At 42.7% G+C, this 16,720-nt stretch overlaps 1 protein-coding gene across 1 annotated transcript in view; it reads right to left on the bottom strand.

The window, feature by feature from the left end:
* Positions 1-16,720, bottom strand: part of LOC115124285 (disintegrin and metalloproteinase domain-containing protein 19) — a 61,450-nt gene that overhangs the window by 10,960 nt on the left and 33,770 nt on the right. Inside the window, exons 4-13 of the mRNA XM_065019882.1 lie at positions 10,521-10,599; positions 10,241-10,317; positions 9,259-9,466; positions 8,966-9,031; positions 7,755-7,826; positions 6,129-6,295; positions 5,538-5,622; positions 5,193-5,332; positions 4,691-4,868; positions 4,546-4,635 (exon numbers count right to left, since the gene is read on the bottom strand). Coding sequence (XP_064875954.1) covers positions 4,546-4,635; positions 4,691-4,868; positions 5,193-5,332; positions 5,538-5,622; positions 6,129-6,295; positions 7,755-7,826; positions 8,966-9,031; positions 9,259-9,466; positions 10,241-10,317; positions 10,521-10,599 — 1,162 coding nt within the window. The remainder of the gene's footprint in view (positions 1-4,545; positions 4,636-4,690; positions 4,869-5,192; positions 5,333-5,537; positions 5,623-6,128; positions 6,296-7,754; positions 7,827-8,965; positions 9,032-9,258; positions 9,467-10,240; positions 10,318-10,520; positions 10,600-16,720) is intronic.

Genomic DNA, 16,720 nt, shown 5'->3' with positions numbered 1-16,720 from the left:
TACGATTTTGAAGTTGAAGTCGGCAACCTTCCATCCCTGCTCTGGATGGAGCGGGGCTTCTCCATCTATCGGAGGCCTGCACCAGGCACCGGGAGCAATGGGCTCACGTTATCCTGCCTCTCGTCCGTCCATAAAAGGTTCTCCGAATCCTGTGAAGCGCGGGAGTGAGTGGACAGATTTCCTTGACCTTCTCGCCAGCCTTGATTTTGGTCAGCTCCATGGTAAGAAATGTGACCATTCCTGGTGCAAAAACTATGTCCTATCCCGGAGCTCGAGTAAATGACATTATAGCTGCACTAAGCTGCTCCTGAATGTAGAGCTGATTGACTCTCACAAAAGACCCATCATTTCTGGCCCTGTGCCCTCTCTGAATCATGGCAGTGAACGCTTCAGCAGGATTCTTTCTCTTCACAACTGGCTACGTGATCATTGCAGCTCAATGGGTGTAACTTTTGTTGAGAATTTCGATACCTTTTGGAAACAGAACATGTTTTATAAGGAGGATGGGATCCACCCAAATAATTTGGGTTCCTGGATCCTTTCACAGCATTATAAGGCTGCGTTGAGACAATGACTTATCAATGACCCAAGCCCAGCTCAGTTACTCCCTACCATTGTGATGTAGAGTTTTCATAATGCTTCAGCAAATGCACATAACAACAGGAGCATTAGTAGACACAATGTAAGTAACCTAATTTATGTCCCTCTAACTACCCTGACAGACAGGTCAGGGTAGTTAGCCTCTGCTGATCCTATAGCTATTGTACGCAGTAATCATGTGCTTATGAACCAGATTTATTCTGTTATCACTGAGCCGGTGTTCCCTAGGAGGAAGTCCACTGTGTGCAGCTTCCCTGCACTAACAGAAATAACATGAGCATGTCTACTTCTGCTAAGCAATAAAAACAAGTAAGCATCCCAGAAGAAAAGTGCTAACAATAGCCCACGTTAACGTAGGTAGCTGAAGAAACAAGGTTCAAGAAATCAATAAATTGCTAGTAACAGATAACTTTCATATTCATATTTCATATTCACATCTCTGAAACTCGCTTAGATAATACCTTTGATGATACAGTGGTAGCAATACACGGTTATAACATTTACAGAAAATATTGAAATGCCAATGGTGGAGGTGTTTCTGTTTATATTCAGAACCACATTCCTGTAAAGCTTAGAGAGGATCTCATGTTAAGTACTGTTGAAGTAATATGGCTACAGGTTCATCTGCCTCACCTAAAGCCATTCTTGTGAGAAGCTACTATAGACCACCAAGCACTAACAGTCAGTATCTGGATAACATGTGAAATGCTTGACAATGTATGTTATATCAACAGAGAGGTATATTTTCTGGGTGATTTAAATATTTACTGGCATTCATCAAGCTGCCCACTCAAGAAAAAGCTTGCTTCAGGTTATCAGTCAACCTACCAGGGTAGTTACAAACAGCACAGGAATGAAATCAACAACATGTATCAACACTTATTTACTAATGCCACATACATTTTCTTGAAAGCAGTATCCAGATCCATCAGATGTAATGATCACAATAGTAGCCATGTCTAGGAAAACCAAAGTTCCAAAGGCTGGGCCTAATATAGCATATAAGAGGTCACACAATATGTTTTGTAGCGATTCCTACGTTGTTGATGCAAAGAATATTTGTTGGTCCGTGGTGTGTAATGAGGAGCAACTAGACGCTGCACTTGACACATTTATGAAATTGCTTATCACAGTTACTAATAAGCATGCACCCATTAACCTGTTGCCTCTACTTGGGACGCTTGCGTCCCAACTAGAGCTCTGGAAATGCAAATGCGCTACGCTAAATGCTAATAGTATTAGTTAAAACTCAAAAGTTCATTAAAATACACATGCAGGGTATCAAATTAAAGCTACACTCGTTGTGAATCCAGGCAACAAGTCCGATTTTTAAAATGCTTTTCGGCGACAGCATGAGAAGCTATTATCTGATAGCATGCACCAATACACTACAACAGAAAAGCACAGCAGGGGACGTAAACAAAATAATTAGCATTTCGGCGTTACACAAACCGCACAATAAAATAGAAAACAGTCATTACCTTTCACCATCTTCTTTGTTGGCACTCCTAGATGTCCCATAAACACTATTGGGTCTTTATTTCGATTAAATCGGGCCATATAAAGCCAAGATATCGTTATATGTAGACTGTGTGATAAACGAAAAAAACAGCGATTTCACAACGTAACGTCATTTTTTAAAATTCAAAAAGTAGACGATAAACTTTCACAAAACACTTCGAAATACGTTTGTCATGCTACTTTAGGTATTAGTAAACGTTAATAAGCGATAAAAATCATCCGTAGGCGATGTAAATATCATTAGCTGTCGTCTTGGAAAAAATTTCAGGAGAGAGCTCTTCCGGAATGATCTGGGCGGAGACCGGAGGTAAGTCGTGCCCCTCTTTCGGTTCAACCAAGAATCAAAGAGGATTCAATTCACAAGACTCTAGACAACATGGGGATGCTGTGGGAGTTGAATGTTCGGTCTTATCTAATTCGGCTCACTGTTAACAATTGCTGGAAGTGGCGCAAGGATATTTATTTCCATTTTCTGTGATCAGGTTTTCCTGCGCTTTCCGATGTAACGCACGTTATGTAATAGCCACAGTCGTGATTTAACCAGTTTTAAAAACGTCCGAGGGTTTCCTATCCACACATTCTAACCATATGAACGTACTATATTCCTGGCATGAGTAGCAGGGCGCTGAAATGTTGCGCGATTTTTAACAAAATGTTCAAAAAAGTAGAGGGTCGACTGAAGAGGTTAAGAAAATTACTGTAAAAACTGTTAAATCCCTGTGGATTGATGAGGAATTGAAAAATTTCCCCTCCAACATAAAATGTAGAATCAGGAATTCCCCAGGGCAGCTGTCTAGGCCCATTACCTTTTTCAATTTTTACTAATAACATGCCATTGGCTTTGAGTAAAGCCATCGTGTCTATGTATGCGGATGACTCAACACTATACATGTCAGCTACTACAGTGACTGAAATGACTGCAACAATAAAAAAAGAGTTGCAGTTAGTTTCAGAATGGGTGGCAAGGAATAAGTTAGTCCTAAATATTTCTTAAAATAAATGTCACGCCTTGACCTTAGAGATCCTTTTTATTCTCTATGTTTGGTTAGGTCAGGGTGTGACTCGGGTGGGAAAGTCTATGTTTTCTATTTCTTTGTGTTTGGCCGTGTGGTTCCCAATCAGAGGCAGCTGTCTATCTTTGTCTCTGATTGGAGATCACATATAAGTCATTTTCCTTTTGGGTTTTTTGGGATCTTGTTTTCTGTTTAGTGCTTCTGCCTGACAGAACTGTGCGCTTTCGTTTTCACGTTTGTTATATTGTTTGAGTGTTTTTTGAAAGAAAAGAATCATGAACACTTTCCACGCTTTGGTCCACTCTTCCTGCCAGAGAGAGCCGTAACACTAAAAGTATTGTATTTGGGACAAATCATTCAGTTAACCCTAAACCTCAACTAAATATCGTAATAAATCATGTGGAAAGTTGATGTAACTAAAGTGCTTGGAGAAACCCTGGATTGTAAACTGTCATGGTCAAAACATATTGATACAACAGTGGCTAAGATGAGGAGAAGCATGTCAAGGCAGCAGCTAAAGGGGATCCATAATAAATACATATACAACTACAGAGCCCCAGGACAGCAACACAATTAGACACAAGCAAATCATGAGAAAACAAACAGATAATTACTTGACACATTGGAAAGAATTAACAAAAACACTGAGCAAACTAAAATGCTATTTGACCCAAAATTAAGGAAAGCTTTGACTATGTACAGAGCATTGCTATTGAGAGAGGCCACAGTAGGCAGACCTGGCTCTCTCACACTGCTCACAAAATGAGGTGGAAACTGAGCTGCACTTCCTAACCTCCTGCCAAATGCATGACCATATTAGAGACACATATTTCCCTCAGATTAACTCCCATATCTACTGAGTGAAATCACACCACACCAGCAATATGTGTGACCTGCTGCCACAAGAAAAGGGGAACCAGTGAAGAACAAACACCAATGTAAATACAACCCATATTTATTTTCCCTTATTAAAATAGTTGAAATATTTGCACATCGTTACAACACTGTATGTAGACATAATAGGGCATTTAAAATGTCTTTATTTTTTTGAGACTTGTGTAATATTTAATGTTAATTTTGATTGTTTATTTTACTTTTGTTTACTATCTATTTCACATGTAAACATGTGTTTCCCATGCCAATAAAGACCTTTGAATTGAATTGAGTGGGGGAGAGAGAGAGCGAGAGTACGACCAGAAAGAGAGATAGAGGACAGTGTGGACTATTAAACGACACAACACATCTGGACTCTTCAATGAGAGAGAGAGAGAGAGAGAGAGAGAGAGAGAGAGAGAGAGAGAGAGAGAGCGAGAGACAGAGACACAGGCAGAGAGACAGAGAGACAGAGACAGAGAAAGAGACACAGAGAGAGAAGACGTCAGACAGAGAGAGAGAGGACAGTGTACAGTACCTTACAGTTGTGACAGCAGACTCCGTGGGAACACTCTGCTCCAGCCTTCAGAGTACAGTTGTTGGCATTACAGCAGGGACTGGAACACTCCTGTAGAGAGAGGATGGACAATCAGTACGCGCGCGCACGCCCCCCCTCCCCTTACCTCCTCATCTCCACAGTCACACTCCTCTCCATCCTCCAGGTACCCGTTCCCACAGCGCTGTCCCCCGTGCATGGCTCTGGTGTTGGGGAGGTTGAACAGACACTTCCCCCCTCCAGAGCTCAGATACCTGCTCAGCTCCCGATGGTTACAGCCATTAAACACACGTGGGAATGGGTGGCTGCGACACACACACCAGGGGTGTATTCGGTAAGGAGCAACGATGCCAACGTTACAGATAGAACATGCTATGAATAGACTAGGTGATTCCTTCTACTCTACATGTCAGAGAAGAAAGTATGTTCTAAGTAATATATTTCTATACAGACATTCATATTCCACAACATTTTGCTCAGCTGAACATGTCCCAGGACTGTCTTTTACAAAGCAGGATCAATCATTATAACATTAGTTATTTAACCTTTATTCATAAATGGTTTATTGTCATTGAGATAACATCTCTTTAATAGAAAGATAGATTTTCAACATAGATAGATTCTCTCACCCAGTGGCAGCAGCCATGATGCAGCCTCCATCATCAGCCTTGGCCTGGCAGCACCCAGGGCTGTCGTGGCTCATGCCAAAGTTATGCCCCATCTCGTGGGCCATGGTCGCTGCCACGCCCACAGCACTGTCAGAGTGGTCCTGCAGGGGGGTAGAGGTCAGGGGGTTACAGGTGAATTCCCGTAATGAAAGTCAAACGGACATACATCTCATGTTAGCTTGGTTCTAGATCTATGTGTGCTATTACAAATACATCACAACTTCATTACAACTTTAGAGACATCTTTACTGGGCTGCTATTGGCTATAGTCAAATCTCAAACGACAGAGTTCTGTTGTAGTCTTACTGAGTTGACTCCCCCTGACTGGTACTCTGAGCACATGGCTCTGAGAGGGGCCAGCCCAATGGTGGTGCCCTGAAACGCCATGCCCCTGGGGAAACAAAATAACACAGCTTTGTAGTTCCACTAAACGGTCTTAATGGAAGGAAGAGAGATGGATTAAGGATGGATGAATTAAGGATGGATGGAATAAGGATGGATGGATTAAGGATGGATGGAATAAGGATGGATGGAATAAGGATGAATGGATTAAGGATGGATGGATCAAAGGAGAGTGCAGTAAGGAGTGTGTGTAACACTAATGTTATGAGCTGAGCATTGTCATTGAGGAGTGTGTGTGTGTGTGTATTTGTGTGTCACGCTAACGTGATGAGTTGAGTTGAGCGTTGTCGTTGAGGAGTGTGTGTGTGTGTGTGTCACACTAACGTGATGAGTTGAGCGTTGTCGTTGAGGAGTGTGTGTGTGCGTGCGTGCGTGTGTGTGTGTGTCACACTAACGTGATGAGTTGAGCTTTGTCGTTAGGTAGTGTGTGTGTGTCACACTAACGTGATGAGTTGAGCGTTGTCGTTAGGTAGTGTGTGTGTGTGTCACACTAACGTGATGAGTTGAGCGTTGTCGTTAGGTAGTGTGTGTAGCTGTTTGCGTCTCCAAGCCAGGAACGCTCCCAGGGTACTGTAGGGGTTACCAGACACACTGATCCTGTCCTGATCAGACCACACCTCCAGACCGATCACTGCCACACGAATACTTAGAGACTTGTAGTACTGCACACACACACACACACACACACACACACACACACACACACACACACACAACAGATAATTTGACTAACATGGAAGTACAATATAATTGTTAATTATGTTCAGTGAGGATACAGTAGTGAATGTCTGAGTGTGTGTAGGGGTTAAATTGGGCCGGGTCCCGCCGGGTAAAAGACCCGGCACCTATGATCCAAATGAGAGCCAGACGGAGCTGAGACCCGGTACCTATGGTTTGAATTTGAATTATCTAATGAAAAATTGTTTCCCACATTTACATTTTCCACAGCCAACAACACGAGTAAACAACAGCTAAATCAGACAATCCCATAGTAGAATAGTTGACCTATTCAATTGTCAACCTGTCACAATCTATGAGAGAAAATAACATTCCTCTCGAGGCTCTGTCAAATTGCGATTGCTGCACAGGGAGATAAATATGCTTGCCCAGTCATTGTACAACGTTCTTAATGCAGTCCTGATAAAACACACCTTTGAAATCAATTTTGATGGCCACTGAGCTTTCTAGTGTTATCAGGCTATACTTAATTCTCAAATCCAAGAAATTTGTAGGCCTAAAATGCACAATTTTTGAACCAGAGTGTTTAGAACCAGTGTTTAGAACCAGAATGTGTAGAACCAGAATGTTTAGAACAAGAGTGTTTAGAACCAGAATGTTTAGAACCAGAGTGTTTAGGACCAGAATGTTTAGAACCAGAGTGTTTAGAACCAGAGTGTTTAGAACCAGAATGTTTAGAACCAGAGTGTTTAGAACCAGTGTTTAGAACCAGAATGTGTAGAACCAGAATGTTTATAACCAGAGTGTATAGAACCAGAATGTTTCGAACCAGAGTGTTTAGAACCAGAGTGTTTAGAACCAGAGTGTTTAGAACCAGAGTGCTTAACAGCTGCATGGTTTATGCGCGTTAGCGCTCGCTAATTGTGCCAGTGGCGTTGAAGGTATAGGGGAGACCGGGGCTAAATGTACCAGGGATCAGGTGTAACAGGGATCAGGTGTAACAGGGATCAGGTGTAACAGGGATCAGGTGTAACAGGGATCAGGTGTAACAGGTACATAACATTCACCGTACATGATCTTTGGTTGGCTGAGTGCCAGTGGAACATGTTTTGTTGTTGTTGGGACAAGTCAGTAATATGTTTCTAACTAGCCTATTGTTGACACTTTGTGATCTAGCCTGCCTGATCATATGGACCTATATGTTATTGGGCTCATTTTGGGGGGAAATGGTATTTTATGACATTTTATTTTCATTCATTTTGCAGTAGAATGTCCTTATAAAAAGTCAGCAGACCATCTCACAGTTCTTCTATCCCTCAAAATGGTAGTATGCTGTGATATGTGCCTTTTGTCTGTATTATATTGTTTAGGTGTACTATATCTCCATCTGGACACGCCCCTGAACTAATCCCAAATGAACCACCGTGTGTGGGCTTTTCTCACCTTGTCTACGTAGTTAGCCGCCTCCAGCAGTTTCCTTTTCGTCCTTTTTAAGTCCCCGCCGTGCTTCTGAAACTACACAGACACACACAGACACACACACACACACACACACACACACACACACACACACACACACACACACACACACACACACACACACACACACACACACACACACACACACACACACACAGTTACTGCCGTGCTTCTGAAACTACACACACACACAGTTACTGCCATGCTTGTAAAATTTCACACAGGATGTGAGTCAGGGCAGCAGGATGACCTCAACCAATCAGACACATCAGACAGCAATGAAGGATATTAGAACAGACACTGTTAGGTGTCATTAGAACAGACCCTGTTAGGTCTCAATAGAACAGACCCTGTTAGGTCTCAATAGAACAGACCCTGTTAGGTCTCAATAGAACAGACCCTGTTAGGTCTCATTAGAACAGACCCTGTTAGGTCTCATTAGAACAGACCCTGTTAGGTCTCATTAGAACAGACCCTGTTAGGTCTCATTAGAACAGACCCTGTTAGGTCTCATTAGAACAGACCCTGTTAGGTCTCATTGGAACAGACCCTGTTAGGTCTCATTAGAACAGACCCTGTTAGGTCTCATTAGAACAGACCCTGTTAGGTCTCATTAGAACAGACCCTGTTAGGTCTCATTAGAACAGACCCTGTTAGGTCTCATTAGAACAGACCCTGTTAGGTCTCATTAGAACAGACTCTGTTAGAACAGACCATGTCAGGTCTCATTAGAACAGACCCTGTTAGGTCTCATTAGAACAGACCCTGTTAGGTCTCAGTAGAACAGACCCTGTTAGGTCTCATTAGAACAGACCCTGTCAGGTCTCATTAGAACAGACCCTGTTAGGTCTCATTAGAACAGACCCTGTCAGGTCTCATTAGAACATACCCTGTCAGGTCTCATTAGAACAGACCCTGCTGTCAGGTCTCATTAGAACAGACCCTGTTAGGTCTCATTAGGGGGAAGTGGGGAGGATGTGGTTGAAGTATGACGATAGAGAGATGAAGGGATGGGGGGATGGAACAGAGAGATGGAGTGTCTCTAGTTCAGTCTTTCCTTGCAGTATGAGTCACAGGTCAGAAGAGGAGATGGAGGTCATGCATCCTTTCTACCCTCTCACCGATACAACTGACGAACTGGAATAAACGGCCAAGTAAAATGTCTGGCCTCTTACCTCAGCATGGTCAGCTACCAGCAGCAGCTCTACATACTTCATACTCTGGCCCACGTCTCTCCGCTCCTGGAGAAATATCAGGACATAGTAGAGAACTTCATAGCCAACTATTACAGTCCATTATTACTTGTTATGAGCGCGCGCCACACACATGTACCCCTATAATGGTTCATTATCAACTCATAGTATGTTATGCCTGTTTTCCATGGGACTTAAAATGGCTGATATTTCAGAAGATAGTGGTGGTTCTCATATCAGATACCAACCAGTCTATCTGTCCCTCCTCCACTCACCCTTCTGCCCCACGGTGACATCATTCCCTGGATGAGGTCACCCAGCCCCTCCCCCTGGCCTTGGTTGCTATGGCGTTGCCCGCAGGTTCCGTTGGGCAAACGGAGGTTCTCGGCTCGGAACACAGCGTGAGGAGGCTGTGTATCCATGGTGATAGCGGGCAGGGGTTCTATCAGGTAGCTGACACTGGTGTTCACCGTAACCAGTCCCCTAGAGAAACAGAGATCTGGGTCACATCAGTTCCAGGCTAGAAAACATAAAATATTTATATTACCTAACTAACTAAAACTATTATAGCTGGGAACGTAGCTGTGTTTAAAACTCAAATATCTATTGCGAGAAGTTAGATATGTCAGAATGTAAAACTAGAAGCAGCAGGGATTTACATGTCAGGTCTTAGACAACTACATCATGACTGAACTGTGTATATACATTCTGATACCAGATGGATGGAGCAGAAAGAGAGAGAGAAGAAGAAGGAGAGAGACAGACAGAGAGAGAGAGAGAGAGAGAGACACAGAGACACAGAGAGACAGAGAGACAGAGAGAGAGAGAGAGAGAGAGAGAGAGAGAGAGAGACAGAGGAGGAGGAGAGATCCTCAGGGAGATTTCTGATGTTTCCACTCAGTCAGCTGGGACATATAGTGCTGTAGGTCTGTAGGCTTCCTGCAGTGTACCATTGGCTATGCTGCTGAAGCTTCTCCCAATAGACACCCAGCACATAGCAGGTTCTGGCTCAGTGAAGATTGTATCAGAGAGAGGCATCATACCAGGGGCTGTGGGCAACCCTTCTCCAGATGCTTCCTACACCTGCTTTTGACAGTGCCTGCTCTCCTATTATGTTTGATTGAAAATGACCGTGTGACAAATATATGTCTGAATGGCCATTAAAATCAACTGAATTCATCTGTTGGAGTGCTGTCCTATTCCATGCAGTTAGTGATCACCACTTCCATCAGCAGGGTTACTGGTGGAAACGCTTACCTGAGACCTGAGCAGGTGCTGAGTGCTACACTGGACCCCTCCACACCCCGGACATCACCATGGTAGAAACAGTGGCCCTGCAAAATGAGAGGAGAGTTAAACAAACTCACATCACACATTTTTCTTTTTGCAATGATGGCACCTAAGATTTGAGATCTTGGTTAGCCTGTCTCGGACTCAGCCAACTCTTTAGCTATTGGACATCCAAAAACCAGAAATAGGCTGGTTTCATGAATATCCCCCTATTGTTAGATGCTTTGGAACATCCCATTGAACTCACAGTGCTGGGTGGATAGGAGGTCTGGCGGGAACCGCTGGGACTGTACCATATCTCCTGATATCCGGGGGCCAATAACTGCCTGGAACATACAGAAAGAAAGAGAGAGAACATGACCCCACTGAAAACAGTGCTGGTGAACAGAATACACTGTCAGCATAAAACAAAGGGCAGCAGGGTGTTTCAGTCAGAGAGAACAGAGAGAGGGAAAGGGAAAGAGAACAGAGAGAGGTAAAGGGAAAGAGAACAGAGAGAGGTAAAGGGAAAGAGAACAGAGAGAGGTAAAGGGAAAGAGAACAGAGAGAGGTAAAGGGAAAGAGAACAGAGAGAGGTAAAGGGAAAGAGAACAGAGAGAGGGAAAGGGAAAGAGAACAGAGAGAGGTAAAGGGAAAGAGAACAGAGAGAGGGAAAGGGAAAGAGAACAGAGAGAGGTAAAGGGAAAGAGAACAGAGAGAGGAGTGTGATAGAGAGAGTGTGACAGGAATAGAGAGACCGAGAGTGAGCGATGAAAAGTGAGAGCGGAAGAGGAAGAGTGAGAGAAGTATTGTATTCCTCTCCAGTGGCACACAGCTCATGAAACATTCATGGTGACATTCTGAGCTACAAAGGGAAAGAGTGCCTCAACGCATTACAGAGATAGACAGAGAGATACAGATACAGAGATAGACAGAGATACAGATACAGAGATAGACAGAGATACAGATACAGAGATAGACAGAGAGATACAGATACAGAGATAGACAGAGATACAGATACAGAGATAGACAGAGAGATACAGATACAGAGATAGACAGAGATACAGATACAGAGATAGACAGAGATACAGATACAGAGATAGACAGAGATAGACAGAGATACAGATACAGAGATAGACAGAGCTACAGATACAGAGAGAGAAAAATAGATACAGATAAAGAGATAGACAGAGATACAGATACAGAGATAGACAGAGAGATACAGATACAGAGATAGACAGAGATACAGATACAGAGACAGACAGAGATACAGATACAGAGATAGACAGAGAGATACAGATACAGAGATAGACAGAGATACAGATACAGAGATAGACAGAGATAGACAGAGATACAGATACAGAGATAGACAGAGATAGACAGAGATACAGATACAGAGATAGACAGAGATAGACAGAGATACAGATACAGAGATAGACAGAGATAGACAGAGATACAGATACAGAGATAGACAGAGATACAGATACAGAGATAGACAGAGATAGACAGAGATACAGATACAGAGATAGACAGAGATAGACAGAGATACAGATACAGAGATAGACAGAGATACAGATACAGAGAGAGAAAAAGAGATACAGACTGATACAGAGAGAGAAAAAGAGATACAGATAAAGAGATAGACAGAGATACAGATACAGATACAGAGAGAGAAAAAGAGATACAGATAAAGAGATAGACAGAGATACAGATACAGATACAGAGAGAGAAAAAGAGATACAGATAAAGAGATAGACAGAGATACAGATACAGAGAGATACAGATACAGAGATAGATAGAGAGATACAGATACAGAGATAGACAGAGATACAGATACAGAGATAGATAGAGAGATACAGATACAGAGATAGACAGAGATACAGATACAGAGAGAGAAAAAGAGATACAGATAAAGAGAGAGACAGAGATACAGATACAGAGAGATACAGATACAGATACAGAGATAGAAAGAGATACAGATACAGAGATAGATAGAGAGATACAGATACAGAGCTAGAAAGAGATACAGATACAGAGATAGATAGAGAGATACAGATACAGAGATAGACAGAGATACAGATACAGATACAGAGATAGACAGAGATACAGATACAGATAGAGAGATAGATAGAGAGATACAGATACAGAGATAGACAGAGATACAGATACAGAGAGAGAAAGAGATACAGATACAGAGATAGATAGAGAGATACAGATACAGAGATAGACAGAGATACAGATACAGAGAGAGAAAGAGATACAGATACAGAGATAGATAGAGAGATACAGATACAGAGATAGATAGAGAGATACAGATACAGAGAGAGACAAAAAGATACAGATACAGAGATAGACAGAGATACAGATACAGAGAGAGACAGAGATACAGACTGATACAGAGAGATACAGATACAGAGAAAGACAGAGATACAGATACAGAGAGAGACAAAAAGATACAGATACAGAGATAGACAGAGATACAGATACAGAGAGAGACAGAGATACAGACTGATACAGAGAGATACAGATACAGAGAAAGACAGAGATACAGATACAGAGAGAGACAGAGAGATACAGATACAGAGAGAGACAGAGATACAGACTGATACAGAGAGATACAGAGAGACAGAGGGAGATACAGAGAGAGACAGAGAGATACAGATACAGAGAGAGACAAAGAGATACAGATACAGAGAGAGACAGAGATACAGACTGATACAGAGAGATACAGATAAAGAGAGAGACAGAGAGAGACAGATACAGACCGATACTGAGAGAGACAGATACAGAGAGACAGAGAGACAGAGGGAGAAACAGAGAGAGACAGAGAGATACAGATACAGAGAGAGACAGAGAGAGACAGAGAGACAAACACAAACAGACCCCACAGAGCCCCAGGACATCAGCACAATTAGACCCAACCAAATCATGAGAAAACAAAAAGATAATTACTTGACACATTGGAAAGAATTTACAAAAAAACAGAGCAAACTAGAATGCTATTTGGCCCTACACAGAGAGTACACAGCGGCAGAATACCTGACCACTGTGACTGACCCAAAATTAAGGAAAGCTTTGACTATGTACAGACTCAGTGAACATAGCCTTGCTATTGAGAAAGGCCGCCGTAGGCAGACATGGCTCTCAAGAGAAGACAGGCTATGTGCTCACTGCCCACAAAATGAGGTGGAAACTGAGCTGCACTTCCTAACCTCCGGCCCAATGTATGACCATATTAGAGAGACATATTTCCCTCAGATTACACAGATCCACAAAGAATTCGAAAACAAATCCAATTTTGATAAACTCCCATATCTACTGGGTGAAATTCCACAGTGTGCCATCACAGCTGCGAGATTTGTGACCTGTTGCCATGAGAAAAGGGCAACCAGTGAAGAACAAACACCATTGTAAATACAACCCATATTTATGCTGATTTATTTTCCCTTGTATACCTTAACCATTTGTACATTTTAAAACACTTTATATATATAATATTACATTTTTAATGTCTTTATTGTTTTGAAACCTCTGTATGTGTAATGTTTACTCTTCATTTTTATTGTTTATTTCACTTTATATATTAACTTTATATATTATCTACCTCACTTGCTTTGGCAATGTTAACACATGTTTCCCATGCCAATAAAGCCCTTGAATTGAATTGAATTGAATTGAGAGAAAGAGACAAAGAGAGAGAGACAGAGAGAGAGAGAGAGAGACAGAGAGATACCGAGAGATACAGCGATACAATTAGAATATCTATGTACACTACCATTCAAAAGTTTGGGGTCACTTAGAAATGTCCTTGTTTTTGAAAGAAAAGCATATTTTTTCGACCATTGAAATAATATCAAATTGATCAGAAATACAGTGTAGACATTGTTAATGTTGTAAAGGATTATTGTAGCTGGAAACGGCTGATTTTTATGGAATATCTACATAGGTGTACAGAGGCCCATTATCAGCAACCATCACTCCTGTGTTCCAATGGCACGTTGTGTAAGCTAATCCAAGTTTATCATTTTAAAAGACTAATTGATCATTAGAAAACCCTTTTGCAATTATGTTAGCACAGCTGAAAACTGTTGTCCTAATTAAAGAAGCAATAAAACTGTCCTTCTTTAGACTAGTTGAGTATCTGGAGCATCAGCATTTGTGGGTTCAATTACAGGCTGAAAATGGCCAGAAACGAAGACATTTCTTCTGAAACTCGTCAGTCTATTCTTGCTCTCAGAAATGAAGGCTATTCCATGCGAGAAATTGCCAAGAAACTGAAGATCTCGTACAACGCTGTGTATTACTCACTTCGCGCAAACTGTCTCTAACCAGAATAGAAAGAGGAGTGGGAGGCCCCGGTGCACAAATGAGCAAGAGGATGGATTCATGCTTACTTGGGAGTGTCACCCTGGGTAAACTCAGAGAGTTATGAGTAAATTACAGCCTTGTCAAACACACACAGATGCTCTATAAACATACCAACAAACACAGATGCTCTATGGACATACCAACAAACACACAGATGCTCTATAAACATACCAACAAAAGACACAGATGCTCTATAAACATATCAACAAAGACACAGATGCTCTACAAACATACCAACAAACACACAGATGCTCTATAAACATACCAACAAACACACAGATGCTCTATAAACATATCAACAAACACATAGATGCTCTATAGACATACCAACAAACATTCAGGGGGTCTTCGACAGATGTTTGTAATGTTTCTCTGATTGGGTCCAAGTCTGTCTCAATCCACTCTTCCTGTTTTCATTCAAATACTCAGTCAACCTACCAGCTGTTATATGTCTCTCTATCTCTAAGAAAAGCAGCTGGACCACGCTGAACACACACACAGACACAATTGGGAGACATCATTCTTCATCAGAATACTGATATTTGGTTTGGATTGGACACTGAGGACTCACACGAATACAATTTAGCAAACGCTCATATCCAGAGCGACTTACAGGAGTGAGTGTATACATTTTCATATGACTAAACTCAAGATCGTCTATCATCTCCATTCATTAAACTCTCTATCCATCCATCTCTCTATCCATTCATCCATTCATCTTTTCTATCCCTCTATCTTGGTCAGATGGTAGTTTCCCCGAGGACTAGTTTCAGTTTCAAACACAGCGCCATCGGCAACGATCATCATTCTAATCACATCTACATAATCACATCTATCAACATCAAAATGTGCCGAAAACCACAGAAATGAAAAGGTCAACTAAATCCCATTCACCATTCAACTTCTTAGAGGGGGAAGTGCACTAAAATACCAAAAAAGGAGGAAGAAGGAAGAGGATGAGTGGGCATTGGTTGTCTCCCTCCACCAGAAGCCTGGGGCACAGTAGCTCATTGAAACAATGGCTGCCTATTAGTCCAATCATCCTAAAGGGAGGGGGGAGACTAGGCCTGTTCCATCACCAACAGACTACCATTCTGAAGGCTATATTAAGACACAACCCCCCAGTAAACTGTCATTGTGCAGAGTAGTGCTGAGGTGACAGTCCTGATGGGAGATTAGAGCCTGACACAGTGATGGACCTGGGGGAGGTTACAGCCTGACACAGTGATGGTCCTAGGGGGAGTTTACAGCCTGACACAGTGATGGTCCTGGGGGAGTTTACAGCCTGACACAGTGATGGTCCTAGGGGAGTTTACAGCCTGACACAGTGATGGTCCTAGGGGAGGTTAGAGCCTGACACAGTGATGGTCCTAGGGGAGATTACAGCCTGACACAGTGATGGTCCTAGGGGAGATTACAGCCTGACACAGTGATGGTCCTAGGGGAGATTACAGCCTGACACAGTGATGGTCCTAGGGGAGATTACAGCCTGACACAGTGGTGGTCCTAGGGGAGATTACAGCCTGACACAGTGATGGTCCTAGGGGAGGTTAGAGCCTGACACAGTGATGGTCCTAGGGGAGATTACAGCCTGACACAGTGATGGTCCTAGGGGAGATTACAGCCTGACACAGTGATAGTCCTAGGGGAGATTACAGCCTGACACAGTGATGGTCCTAGGGGAGATTATAGCCTGACACAGTGGTGGTCCTAGGGGAGATTACAGCCTGACACAGTGATAGTCCTGGGGGAGGTTAGAGCCTGACACAGTGATGGTCCTAGGGGAGATTACAGCCTGACACAGTGGTGGTCCTAGGGGAGATTACAGCCTGACACAGTGATGGTCCTAGGGGAGGTTAGAGCCTGACACAGTGATGGTCCTAGGGGAGATTACAGCCTGACACAGTGATGGTCCTAGGGGAGGTTAGAGCCTGACACAGTGATGGTCCTAGGGGAGATTACAGCCTGACACAGTGATGGTCCTAGGGGAGATTACAGCCTGACACAGTGATGGTCCTAGGGGATATTACAGCCTGACACAGTGATGGTCCTAGGGGAGGTTAGAGCCTGACACAGTGATGGTCCTAGGGGAGATTACAG

This window comes from Oncorhynchus nerka, linkage group LG6 (assembly GCF_034236695.1).
Source record: "Oncorhynchus nerka isolate Pitt River linkage group LG6, Oner_Uvic_2.0, whole genome shotgun sequence".
NCBI classification, from domain to species: domain Eukaryota; kingdom Metazoa; phylum Chordata; class Actinopteri; order Salmoniformes; family Salmonidae; genus Oncorhynchus; species Oncorhynchus nerka.
Note: the sequence above shows the minus strand (reverse complement) of the source record. Positions and strands in the feature narration are given on the sequence as shown.